A 13,922-nucleotide genomic window follows, 5' to 3' on the forward strand; every position below is an offset into this window, starting at 1 on the left:
TAATCAAAAGCAAATGGTCAACTCTTTCCCAGCCAGGGGGAGCCTAGCGAAACATGCTGACTCTGTCATAGGGTGTCCTGGACGGGCTCCAAGAACAGGAAGAGGACACTGGGGAAAAACACTAAGGAAATCTGAATAAAGGGTAGAATGTGGTTAATAACATCTGTGTTGGTTCACTAATTGAAACTAATGTGTCATATTTGTGTTGATGTTAATAATAGGGGAGACTGGGTGCAGGTAAATGGGAACTCTTTGTACTGTCTTTGCAATTTTTCTGTGGACCTAAAACTATTCTAAAATATATATATATATGCATACATATATATATTTTTAAGAGGCAACTGGAGGATGTGAGTATGAACTTATTACCAGCAATAATCATTTGGGGCCTACCAGGTGCCAGGCACATGTAAAAGTGATTTACACACCTCCTCACTTATTCCTCACACCAGTGCTGAGAGCTCAGTATAATCTGCGTTTTATAGATGAGGAAACTAAAGCACAGAGTAGGTGGGACAGATGAAGGGCTCATATTCAGGTCTACAGGGCTGCAGAGGTCCCGATGAAGCTCAGCAACATTGACCAAACTCTGAACATAAACTGACTTGAAACAAGCTTCAGACAGGCAACAAAACCCAGACTGGCAGGAAAAACAATAGGCATTTTCCAATTTCCCCACCTTTAAAAGAAAATGCTGGAGTTAAAAAATATAGCATATCCAGGGACTTCCCTCGGGGTCCAGTGGTTAAGAATCTGCCTTCCAATGCAGGGGACGTGGGTTCGATCCGTGCTGGGGAACTAAGATTCCACATGTTGTGGGGCAGCTAAGCCCATGTGCAACAACTAAAGAGCCTGCACCCTGCAACTGGAGAAAGTTCTCAGTCCGCAACAAAGAGCCCACACAGCCAAATATATATGTGTGTGATTACATATATACTTATGCATATGCATATATGTGTATTTATGTAAATATATATGGGCTTCCCAGGTGGCTCAGTGATAAAGAATCTGCCTGCCAGTGCAGGAGCCCTGGGTTTGATCCCTGGCTCAGGAAGTTCTCCTGGAGAAGGAAATGGCAACCCACTCTAGCATTCTTGCCTGGAAAATCCCATGGACAGAGGAACCTGGCAGGCTGCAGTTGGGGTCACAAAAGAGTTGGACACGACTGAGCGCCACACACACACATATATGTGAGCTCCGCACACTGCTGAGGGGAAAGCAAAATGCTGTAGCTGTTTTGGAAAACAGTGCTACAGACTGAATACGCTGTCCCCTCCAAAGGACCACAGGCTGAATGTGCGCCCTCGCCCCGCCCCAAGTTCATAAGTTGAAACCCAGCTCCAGTGTGACGGTTTATGGGGCCTTTGGGAAGTGAACGGGATGGGATCAGTGCCCTTATAGGAGGCCCCTGGGAGAACCTCAACCTCTGGCATCACACGAGGACACGGGGAGAAGGCCTTGAATCTGCGAGCACCTTGACCCTGGCCTCCAGAACTGGAAAAAGTAAATTTCTGATGTTTTTAAGCACCCCACCCCACCCACCCCGCTGCAGCCTATGGGGCTTTGTTATAGCAGACTGAGGCAGTCTGGCAGTTTCTTACAAGGCTAAGACATAGGCTGACCGTATAAACACTAACTGGGCTCCCAGGCATTTACCCTGGTGTGTTGAAAACGTTATGTCCATACAAAACCTGTGCATGAATGTTTACAATAGCCCTATTAATAACTGCCAAAAACTGGAGTCAAACAGGTGTCCATCAATAAGTGAATGGATAAGCAAACCATGGTACATCCATCCAATGGGGGATTAGTCAGAGTAAAAAGAAATGAGCTACTGAGTTACAAAACTACACAGAGGAGCCTTAAATGCGTACTGCTAACTTGAAAGAAGCCAGTCAGAAAACGCTACAGACTGCAGTTCCATCTATCCGACGTTCTGGAAAAGGCCAACTATGAACTATGGAGACAGCAGGAAAATCAGTGGTTGCCAGGGGTTACAGGGCAGGGAAGGACGAACAGTTGGAGCACAGAGGACTTTCAGGGTAACAAAGTTATTCCCTATGATGCTGTAACGATAGATATATTATGCGTACTGTATGTCACAAAGACTGTCTCATCGATGGACTTGAGTTAATAATAATGTATCAACGCTGCCTCGTTGATTTTAACAAAGGTATCACACCAATGTAAGATGTTATTAACAGGAAAACTGAGGGCATATAAAGTACCTCACTATAGGTTCTGCTCTTTTTTCCCCCATAGAAATCTAAGATGCCTAAAAAAGAAAATCTATTTAAAAAGAATACAGCATAGGAAACAATTTATTGGTGGTAGAAAATCAACTCCAGCTAAAGTCTACAGCAATGGGGAACAAAACCTGACCCCCTCCCTCCCTTGACATTTACAATCTGAGGAGAAGTGAAGATTGGGTAAGAAGCAGAGAACAGCCACCCAACATTCAATACAATCACAACCAAACTCCATTCCTGACAGAAAACACCGTGAAGACTCTTATCTAACCAGCAGGCTGCCCCTTGCGGCGTCTCATCAAAAGTTATGAGGCAAGAGTTTAGTTCATGCCTGCAAGTCATTCTTCATCTTGATTTTTGTTTCAACAAGAAGTTTTGAGGGTTTCAACATCCCCATTGGAAGGAAGAAGGGCAGGCATCCATGTCCAGCTCTGCGGAGAAGGGACCTCACGTTTAGGGCTGAGTGGCATCTGAGGCAGAAAGAGGGCTGTGTCTCTGAGAGGCCCCAGAGCCTGCAGTCAGAAAATGCTGTTTGACTTGCAGGCTGGATATGGAAGCTGTGGATGGAGGAGACGCAGGGCCATGAGGTCATTCCTTTTTTACGCAGCCTCTTTTCCTGCCCATAACCACGCTTTTCATCTCCACGGGCCGTGACTGAGGTTCAAATTCGGCCTCGTAAAACAGGGCCGCGGTGGTAATGGAAAAAGCATCATCACTTGTAAAACTTGGAAAATGCACCATGAGGTTTCTGTGTGCTTCAGGGAGACAGAATTAACACAGAGAGAGCAAAAAAAAAAGAGACAGAGAGAGAACAAAACATCTGCTTTTCATCAGCAAACAGTCAAAGCAAAGGGCAGCAGGGGCTGAGTTCACCAGTGTCCCAGCATTTAGCGGTCCTGCATCTGGACTCCTCAGAGCAAAGCTTTCTGATAAAACTTTGAGAAATATATATCGAGTGGTGTCTATGAAATCCACATGGTAAGAATGCAAGTTGTTCCAGAACTTCAGTTGTTTTTTTTATCACCAGTTCCAACATCATCTAAGGAATATATATGCCTGTGTAAATCTTCCACTTCCAGCTCCCACAAGCTTTCGTGGAGGGGGTTATCTGAAAGATCGGTCATCTTCACAGCCTGCAGGCAGGGCTCGGGGCTGCAGGCCTGAACCACTCCCATCACCATCACATACTTTCCTGGAAGAAGAAAAGCTGGGTGGTAAAAGTCCACATTGATAGAGAAAATACAAACAAACCAGAGTCCTTGAGAGGGTTTAACTTTATCAGGGAGGCAAACCGGAGACCAAAAAAAAAAAAAAATGCAGACAGTAAATACCTAAATGCCAAGGTGATTAAAATACTTATATATCAATAGTAAATTCCACATTTAACCTAGAGAATGATAGTAAATTCCACATTTAACCTGGAGAATGACATCCGTATCTACTTTGGCTTCTGGTTTTCAAATGTTAAAATCAGAGCACACTGCATAAAGCTATCCTGCCCAAGAAATGGAAGAGATGCTCATACCAGAGGATGAGTTGTAATTCGACAGTCTGCTCTAAGGCAGGGCCAGAAAGCCCTGAGCTTTTCCCTTCTCCCTGTTCTTGCTCAATTCACGAGCCTGCAACTGGTCTCCATGCACAAGGCTGGTCCTCTTTCTGCACAGACAACTCCTGACAGAGGATGGCTGGATGGCATCACCGATTCAATGGACATGAGTTTGAGCAAACTCTGGGAGATGGTGAAGGACAGGGAAGCCTGGCATGCTGCAGTCCATGGGGTCACAAAGAGTGGGGCACGACTGAGAAACTGAACAACTCTGACAGTCCCAAAGCAAACATCTAATTCCCCTTCATGTTGCCACAAGAACTGGGCAGTGAAACCGCGTACCTCAGATTGGGACTATGAACCCAGCCAAAACCATGGCCTTCCAACTGAGATCATAGACCTGGTTTTGGGACCTAATGAAGTTCAGGTTCTTGATGTCTTATCGCAGAAAGAATTCAGTGAGAGACAAAGTGATAGGTAAGAAGTGGATTGATTCAGAGAGAAACACACTCCACAGACAAGAGTGCAGGCCATTGCAGAGGGCAAGTGCAACAGCCTCAAGATGGGGCATTGTTAGCTTTTATGGGCTGGGTAATTTCATAGGCTAATGAGTGGGAGGATTATTCCAACTATTTTGGGGAAGCGGGGGAGACTTCCAGGGGTTGGGCCACGGCCTACTTTTTGCTCTTTGATGGTCAACCTTGGAACTGTCATGGCGCCTCTGGGTGTGTCATTTCACTTGCTGATTGAGGATCAAGGTCTAGTTGAAGTTGACTTGTCTGACATCTTGGATGCATCTGATTCTAATTGGTTTATGTTGTATCTTTGGGCTGTGTCTTTTTTTCAGAAGTTGTGCCTTGCCCCCTTCCCTCCTGTTTCAGCAGGGGCAGCACCCCCCAAAACAGCCTATTGTTCCAGCTGCCTGGGACCAATCTCCACTGCCTTCTGCCATCAGCTGGGCACACGTAAGCAAGTCATGGAGAGGGCAGGCTGCCATTCAATGATCTCATGACATATTAACCGCAATGCTCTTCCCATTCCCTTGGGGAAGTGGCTCTCCTTGAAAGCAAAACTTGGCCAGTCTTAACCACACAAAACTGAATTGTGTTAAAAAAAAAAAACAAACCCAAACACAGCAGGAAAAGCAGGCACGCAGCCAGCCTCCACCGCGTGCCCCTACAAGGCCGCTTTAATCATAGTGCTTCCAACATCAGGGCTGGGTTTGCACCCAGGCCCCAGGCCTCTGACGGAAAGAAGCCAGGAGAGCTGATACCTTACCCACTGGGCATCAGCCCCTTGTACTACATACTGAGGTTTCCCTGAACCCATCTCTACGTTCGACCTGAGCAAGTGACTCTGGGCTCCTCAGTGACGGAGGCTCATTATAAAAATACACTTGACATACCCCTCTGAATAGGCCTGAAATACTGGGGGAGATGGAACCCTAGGAAAATGACTGAAGACCCAGGAAAGGAAGAACAAACCCACAGAGATCCCAATAGGAGAGGTAATCCACACACGGGAAATCTGCACACACCGAGGCATATAACACAAATAGACGGATGGCTGTGTTATAACACAACCCAAAGGACTGAGTTGTTCTTGGTTTTCATGATCAGCCAATCTGGTTACTTAGTCTGGTTCTTTCTACCCACAGCCTCTCCCCTGATGAGTCTCTCTCCACTGTCTCTCCTTCCCTACTGTGCCCCCTCCCTTCCCCACTTACTCCTTTCCATCTGGCCTTCATCTCATGACCTCACAGGCCTGAATCAGTTGTCCCTCTGCAGTGCCCACGGCAGCTTGCACTCAAGCTCAAGCCTATGACACATCACTTTGTGTTTTACTGGCTTGCTTACTCTTCAGGCTGCCTGTCTGAAAGTAGTTACCAACTTGTCAATCAAACCTTGGTATTAATTAGCAAGAGGAAATGGCAAGGTCCAGGCATGCAGGCATTCAGGCCAGTGGGTAAGTCAGATGGGTTCGTCAACGTGCAATGACCACTGAGGTACCTGTGCTGTGCTCAGTCACTCAGTCTTGTCCAACTCTTTGCAACTCCATGGACCACAGCACTCCAGGCTCCTCTGTCCTTGGGATGTCCCAGGCCAGAATGCTGGAGTGGGTTGCCATGCCCTCCTCCAGGGGATCTTCCCAACCCAGGGATCAAACCCTGGGCTCCTGCATTGCAGGCAGATTCTTTACTGTCTGAGCCACCAGGGAAGCCCACTCAGGTACCGACTGGTACCAACTTTATGCCAGGGCTGGAGCCACCCATGGGAGACAGTCCCAGCTTGCCTTCAAAGAGCATTGCCTACGGACAAAGACACCAAACAGCTCAGGCTACGTGCTACACCAAGGGCAGGAAAACATTTTCTGTAAAGGATCGGATACTAAATATTTCAGGCTTTGAAGGTCACAAGGTCTCTGTTGCAACTATTCAAGTCTGTAGCTGTAATGAGAAAATAGCCCCAGACAATACCTAAATGATTGTATTCCGTGAAGACTTTATTTATGGACCCGGATATTTGAATTTCTTATACTTTTCACATGTCATGAAATCTTTCGTTTTTTCTCAACTCTTAGCTCATAGGCCAAGCAAAAAGAGGTGGCACCCTGAGGTTTGCAGACCATGTCTAGATAAACACTGCAATGGAGGGCAGAGAGAGAGGGAGGCTGAAGGATGGGGCTGGGGTGGGGAGAGAAGCCTGCAGGAGCATCACATTGTAAAAAACAATGGTCACAACCCTCACTATGACCTAGGAGCTGTGCTAAGGCCATTTTAAAAATCTACTGAATCCATACAACAGGCAGCAACTATTAGTCCCTTTGAAAGGCAGTCCAGAAAGAACAATTCTCCAGGCAGAACATCCGAAAAGGGCCCGAGCCCGTTCAATCTAATGCTGAGAACAGTTGTCAGAAAGACACAGACCCCACCCTGGGGTAGTGGTTCTCAAAGTGTGGCCCCCACACCAGCAGCACCTGGGAGATGGTTACAAAGTTCTCAGCTCCACCCAGGCCAACTGTGAGGGTGGCGCCTGCCAGCAGTTTTAACAAGCCCTCAGTGTAAGTCTGATGCACTGCTCAAATGTGCACAGTTTAAAAGGAAAGAGTAGTGACTACAGCCTGACAGTCCCATGAGGCAGGGGTACAGCAGGGCCCCCCCGACTCCTGGAAGTGGGGAGAGTTTCCCTAAGGAAGGTACCCTTGAGTCCAGTCATTAGGGATGAACAGAAGTTCCCCACTATGGTATTTTCCAAAACTTGAGGCGGGGAGGGGAATCACGCCTGCGGAGGAGGCTTTGTTCCTGATACTGGGGGGTCCCTTTCCCGGAGATTCCAGCTGGAAAGGCTGGTGCAATCCTAGGAACTCGTATTTTTTAAATGCGCTGCGGGTGATGCTTATCATCAGAACGGCTTGGGTGGCGCCTGGCTGGGAAGGAGCAGGAAGGAAGGGTATGGAGCCTGGTGACCACCATGCTGCTGCTGCAGCACTGCAAAAGACCTGGAGGTGGGACGGCCTGGCCCCGCCTTCGGGCGGTACAAACCGAGGGCCAGCGAGGGTTCGAATCCGGCTGTTACCTGGGACGAGGCAGGGCCGCCCGCGCGGCACCCGCTCCAGGCCGCGAACCGAGAAGGACCCGCTTGGGTCCCGCAGCCGCGCCTCGCCGCCGCCGGCCTCCACCACAGTGCCTTGCATCCACACGGCCGTCAGCTCCAGCGGCTCGCGGCCCGCCGCCGCCCGCGACAACCGCCACGAGCCCGGGCCGCCCTCCGCGTCGCGCCGCAGCTGCTCCGCCAGCACCTTGAGCGGCGGCGACCGAGGCAGCCTCACGACCGTGGGGCCGCTGACGGACAACGAGTCCGTGGGCGCCGCCATTCTGCCCCGCCTTCGCGTTCCCGCCAACTTTGATGAGCGGGAGGCCAGGTCCGCGGCTACCAATCAGGGGCGCGCTGGCGGGGCCAGCCAATGGTCGGGGCCGGGAGGCGGGGCCGCCACGCCGAGCGGCCCCACCCCCCCAGCACAGGAGTGCGCTTGCGTATGTGAGGTAAATAAACGCCCCTCCCCATGAACGCCCCGCCCCCCAAGTTAGGAATGAATGGATGAAATGAATTAAAAGAGAAAAAATAAACGAAGGAGGGAGGTAAAGAACTCCTTGTCTCCACGTACCTCAAAATTTGGCGTGCACGCAAATCATCTGAAGAATGTGAGAATTCATTTTTACATCGCCTGGCCTCGTACGGTTCTCTGAGGCCAATCAGTTCAGTTCAGTCGCTCAGTCGTGTCCGACTGAAGCTAATAAATACTAGCAAATACTGAAATGAACAGTAGCAATGATGAAGCTATGTTTATTGTCAGTTATCAGGAATCGAGTGGAGAGATAAGGTTGGAGAATGGGACACGTACAGCTAGTAAAATTGCCCATTCTTTTATTACTATGTTTATTTATTATACTTTAATAACATTATAAAATAATTTAATAAGATATATTACTATATTTTTCACAAAAGGAATTCATTTTCATTATAGAAAATTTAGGAAAGGAAATCTAGAATCAGAAAACAATTGTAGATATCATTCAGAGATATCCACCCACTGTTGGTGTATTAGCATCCAGGTTTCAAAATATATACACACAAATATTGTTTTGTATATTGCTTTCAGTTAATAATAAGTATCTTTCCATATCAACAAATATCCCTCTGCTTCCTCTTGAGTGACTGTATAAGATTCTATTTGTCTCATCACCTACATGACCAATAACCTAGAGGAGGACATTGGCTATTTCCAGTTTTTCACTTTATAAATCGTTACAGTGAAACTTACAGTGAACCTACTTTTTTTGTTCATGTTTCAGATAAATTTCTAGAAGTGGAGTGAAAGTCGCTCAGTTGTGTCTGACTCTTTGCGACCCCATGAACTATACAGTCCATGAAATTCTTCAGACCAGAATTCTGGAGTGGGTAGCCTTCCCTTCTCCAGGGGATCTTCCCAACTCAGGGCTTGAACCCAGGTCTCCTGCATTGGAGGCAGATTCTTTACTGGCTGAGCCACAAGAGAAGCCCAAATGCTCCCTAAAACTTGCATGTCCTCAATCAGTCAAATCCTAAACCAACCAATCCTTTAAGTCAAGACCAGTGGTCAGGAAACTGTCCTCCTGGGACCTACTGCAATACCAGGCTTAGAGTCTTCATCAAGAGCTCAATTTTTATAAAGCAGCTAAGATGTATTGGAAAAGACCCTCATGCTGGGAAAGACTGAGGGCAAGAGGAGAAGGGGGTGAGAGAGGATGAGATGGTTGGACGGCATCACTGACTCAATGGATATAAATTTGCCCAAACTCTGGGAGATAGTGAAGGACAGGGAAGCCTGGCACGCTGCTTGGGCTCCATGGGATCATAAAGAGTCAGACACAACTTAGCAAATGAACAACAAGAAGACATACTGAACAAGGCTCTGTCCTTACAGCTTTGTAGGGAGACTGTACTACAAAGGTGGAGAAACTGAGGTTCACAGAAGCTAGGTGGCTTGCCTACAGCCTTCCTGGAAGTAGCCTCTGTAGGGTTCTGGGCTCTCAACCCTAAGCTGTATAGTAACCAGATTCCTGGAAGGAAGTGGGGATTTTAACCAAGAGAGAGTCTTACCCCTTCTAACCTGATGGGTCCCTACTGGCCTTACCCAGGGAAGGCCAGGAAAGTGATGAGGAAGGGAGTAAAGACGGGAATTTCCCATTGATCTCTTGGCCTTCAAAACGCAGGTCTGGGGCTCCCGCCCAAGCGGAGTGGGTGCACCGTGCATCCCACCTGGGAGCTGCTCTGAGGTGGGTGCGAAGGTGGTCCTGGGTGTGGTGGCAGCAAGTCCTCCCAGAGGGGGAAAGCATCTTAGGTGAGAGGGATGAAGAGAACAGGGAAGGGGGAACTGAGGCAGAGGGAAGGGGCGACCCGGAACTGAGTGGGAATGGGTCGCCTGAGAATGGGCGAGTGACATGGAAGGAAAGAAGGAGAAACTGGGACGAAGATGCAGCCTGTACCATACCTGAGAGTCTTTTCCTTCCCTACTCTTTGGACATGACTGGTACCTGAGACTTTGATTTGGGGCCCATTTGGTTTTTAAACTTCAGGAGGGATCACAGTATCTTGATCATCTTGCTTTTGCCACACCCACTATGTCCTGCTGCGGTAGGGTTTCTTCTGCTTGGGAACCTAGCCCTTCAGATCATCTTTCTTTGAGATTTTCTCAGACTAGATCAACTTCTAGGCTTAAAAACAGTGTGGGCTTCTTTGCTTTGGCCATAAGAAGGCTTTAGCCAACAGTGTTGAGCACGACTTAACGTCAGCGTTCCCTCACCCATACAGAGGCTGCTGTAACCTTATATAGAGTTGACCTACCCTGCTTTATGACTTTTCCTCTTCCTTCAATTTAAATTATTCAGTTTCCTTTACCATGTGACTGCTTCTCTTGACAACCAGTAACTAGGTAGTGTGACTGAGAGGTCTGTGTTTTTTTTCCTTTAGAACTGACCTGGATCATGATTTTGAGATTAAATACCTATGCTGAAGCTGAAAAACAAAACAACCCCACAAGTCTGGGGACCTTCCTAGTGGTCCAGTGGCTAAGACTCCGAGCTTCCAATGCAGAAGGTCCAGGTTTGATCCCTGGTCAGGAAAATAGATCCCGAATGCTGCAACTCAGAGTTCACACACGCGATGAAAGATTCCGCGTGCCACAACAAAGATCGAAGATTCTGGGGGCTGCCACTAAGACCTGGAGCAACCAAATAAATAAATAATATTCAACACACACACACACAAGCCTGAACATATCAGTGCTCAGTTTATAACCTCCTGATGGTGTCATTCCTACACCTGGAATATGAGCATTCCAGGCAGAGTGAAATGCACCAGGAGGGCCCAGAAAGGAGAGAGAGAAGGAAGCACCAAAAAAACAGCTAGGATTTTAGAATAGCTGGGACACAGAGTGCAAACAGAAGAGTGGGAATAAAGGAGGTTGTGATACATAATGACCTCACTCTTTATCCCCGTTTTAACAGATGATGAAACTGAGGTTCAGGCCAATGACAAGGTTAAGGCCACACAGATGGCGAGGGGCAGAGTCAGAATTCAATCCAAGTCCATCTGACCCCACACTTCATGCTCCTTGGACCACACACATCTGCATCCCGCCTTCCCATCAAAGATGCCTCCAGACCTCTCTGCTCATGCTTCTCTCTGCCCAACACGCCTTCCCCCAGCTTCTCCCAGCTGGCTCAGTCACCACGTGCCTGCCACCACCAGGACCGCTTCTCTTTAGGGAGCCCTTCTTGAGCCCACAACTGGAGTCAATGCCTACCTTGCGGACCAGGCAGCTGACACCCCAGTCCAGGGTTTTGCAGCCTCAGCCCCAGTGACAGTTGGGGCCAGGTAATGCAGTGTTGAGGGAGTCGTCCACTGTTCCTTCTGGGATATTGAGCAGCATCTTTGGCCTTCACCTCTGGCTGCTGGTAGCACTGTCCCCAAGGTGGCAACAAAAAGAGGCTTCGGGTGTCACCAGTGTCCCCTGGAGGGTGAAATCACCCCCTGCTGAGAGCCACTGCCCTCATCTGCAGACTCGCCATGTTCTATCTTGAACTATAAATACTTGAGTCTGAGTCTGTCTCACCAGCAGACCAAAGGTTCAAACTCTGGGGCCAACAGCGGCTGAGCAGGTAACCCTGGTGGAGCAGTGACACGCTGGGCTTCGCAGGCCCCAGTCGAGGGGCTGATCACACTCAGCCAATGGTTGCCACATGAGAACGTGGGTCCAAGCACTAACATTTTAATGTATAATCTCCACATTTAAAAAAGAGTTGGCAATATATTCAACTCTAAAACAGTGTGTGTGCATACTAAGTTGTGTCCAACTCTTTGCAATCCCATGGAGACTGTAGCCTGGCCACGCTCCTCTGTCCACAGGATTTCCCAGGCAAGAAGACTGGAGTGGGTTGCCCTTTCTTCCCCCAGGGGATCTTCCCGACTCAGGGATCAAAACTGTGTCTCTTGCATTTCCTGCATTGGCAGGCAGATTTTTTTCTTCTTCTTCTTTTTTTTTTTTTACCACTGCACCACCTGGGAAGCCCCTAAAACAGACAGACAAACATACAAACAAAGACTCTGTGGTCCTAAACGCAGCCTGTGGTCATCCTGGCCCAAGGGCAGCCAGTCTGCAAGTGAGGCCCCTAGAAGGTGAACTCTGGTCCTGGCACTGAGCAGCTTGCGTGTTCATTTATGGAAAGCTCCTTGGAACCTCCTGCAAAATATCCAGAGGGCTGGGCTGAGTGTTTCACCAGTTCTAGGAGTTGCAAAATGGGTGTCTCAAATTACTGTCGTGAGTGGAAGCACTAGGGGTCTGCCAACACATGCTGGGTGAGCCCTCCCTTGGTGGAGGGCTATCTCCCTCCCCTCCTGCCACCCTTACCTGGGGCCTGGAGCCACCCTTGTGCAGGGCCTTCCCAGGCCCCAGCTTCCCAGTGAGACCACAGACTCCTGGAAGGGAGTTTCCTGCCACGAGGACAAAGGTAAGGCAAGGGGAACTTCTGTGCCTTGGCCTCACACTCAACCCACTCATTCACCAGATCAAATCAAAAATGCTTCTGATTGCCAGGAACAAAACCAAACCCTAATGTCCAAGGAAAAGAATTTGCTCTGAAAGATCATCCATGCAGTAACAAGGAGATCAAACTGGTCAACGTGAAAGGAAACCAACCCTAAATATTCACTGGAAGGACTGATGCTGAAGCTGAAGCTCCAATGCTTTAGCCAGCTGATGCGAAGAACTGACTCATTGGAAAAGACCCTGATGCTGGGAAAGATTGAAGGCAGGAAGAGAAGGGAACAACAGAGGATGAGATGTTTGGAAGGGACACTGATTTGTGGCTGTTGTCAAGGAACAAAGGCAAAAACAGGATTTACAAGAGAGAAAAGACCCTGATGCTGGAAAGGATTGAGGGCATGACGAGAAGCGGACAACAAAGGATGGGATGGTTGGATGGCATCATCAACTCAATGGACATGAGTCTGAGCAAACTCCAGGAGATAGTAAAGCATAGGGAAGTCTGCCATGCTGCAGTCCATGGGGTCACAAAGAGTTGGACATGACTGAGCGACTGCACTGAACTGAACGGAACATCTACAAAGCGGCAAAAGCTGTCATTAGCTGAGCGCTTACTATATACTAATCACCATGCCTAGTGCTTTATGTGCAGAGTCTGTAATTCCTCAGAACAACCCTAAGATGTAACTGCTCTTTTTTAAAGTTTTATTTATTTATTTTTGGTTGCACTGGGTCTTTGTTGCTGCACACGGGCTTTCTCTGGTTGCGGCAAGCCAGGGTCACTTTCTAGTTGTGGTGCGCAGTTTCTCATTGTGTGGCTTCTCTTGTTGCGGAGCATGGGCTCTAGGCACTCAGGCTTCAGTGGCTGCAGCTTGCAGGCTCTAGAGCTTGGGCTCAGGAGTTGTGGCTCGAGGCATGTGGGATCTTCCTGGAGCAGGGATCGAACCCGTGTCCCCAGCATTGGCAGGTGGATTCTTAACCACTGTACCACCAAAGAAGTCTGTAAGTGTTTTTCTTAAGCTCATTTTATAGGTGGGGAAACTGAGGTATGGACAGGTGATGTGACCTGCCCAAAACCACACAGCTGGTAAGAGGTAGGGCTAGGGATTCCAAAGCTCGGGACCTGGACAAAAGGGTCCCTCTTTCATATCTTTCCATAATCAGGACCTCAGAGAAGTGGGCTCTTACCCACTATCCTGGGTCATCACCAAGGTGAATTCCTCAGGGAAATTTTTTTTTAAGTACAGGTTCTGTCAAAAAGGGGTTTCCCTGGTGGCTCAGTAAAGAATTCGCCTGCAATGCAGGATAGCCGGGTTTGATCCCTGGGTTGGGAAGATCCCGTGGAGAAGGGAATGGCTACCCACTCCAGTATTCTTGGCTGGAGAATTCCATGGAGAGAGGAGCCTGGTGGGCTGTGCTCCATGTGGTCGCAAAGAGTCAGACACAACTTAGCGACTAAATGACAACAATGGCATTTCTGGTCTATACGTGAGAACAAAAAGTTGTAAGGACTTGAGGGTTGGGGCTGAAACAAAAATCCTATT

The 13,922-nt window shown here is 48.4% G+C and overlaps 1 protein-coding gene across 1 annotated transcript; it reads right to left on the minus strand.

The window, feature by feature from the left end:
- Positions 1-2,348: 2,348 nt before the first annotated feature.
- Positions 2,349-7,668, minus strand: RMI2 (RecQ mediated genome instability 2). The gene is made up of 2 exons (XM_052636171.1): positions 7,371-7,668; positions 2,349-3,441 (listed from the first exon to the last, which is right to left on the minus strand). The coding sequence occupies exons 1-2, from the start codon at positions 7,666-7,668 to the stop codon at positions 3,254-3,256; spliced, it is 486 nt and encodes a 161-aa protein (XP_052492131.1). The 3' UTR covers positions 2,349-3,253.
- Between the last annotated feature and the right edge of the window lie 6,254 nt (positions 7,669-13,922).

The sequence above is a fragment of the Budorcas taxicolor genome, chromosome 2 (genome assembly GCF_023091745.1).
Source record: "Budorcas taxicolor isolate Tak-1 chromosome 2, Takin1.1, whole genome shotgun sequence".
Taxonomy (NCBI): domain Eukaryota; kingdom Metazoa; phylum Chordata; class Mammalia; order Artiodactyla; family Bovidae; genus Budorcas; species Budorcas taxicolor.

Bases quoted from the DNA above. Each gene is read 5' to 3' on its own strand.
- RMI2 (XM_052636171.1), bottom strand. From the start codon at position 7,668: ATGGCGGCGCCCACGGACTCGTTGTCCGTCAGCGGCCCCACGGTCGTG. The intron at 3,442-7,370 runs GTAACAGCCGGA...TTCTTCTTCCAG, and splicing joins GCGGCCCTGCCTCGTCCCAG to GAAAGTATGTGATGGTGATG.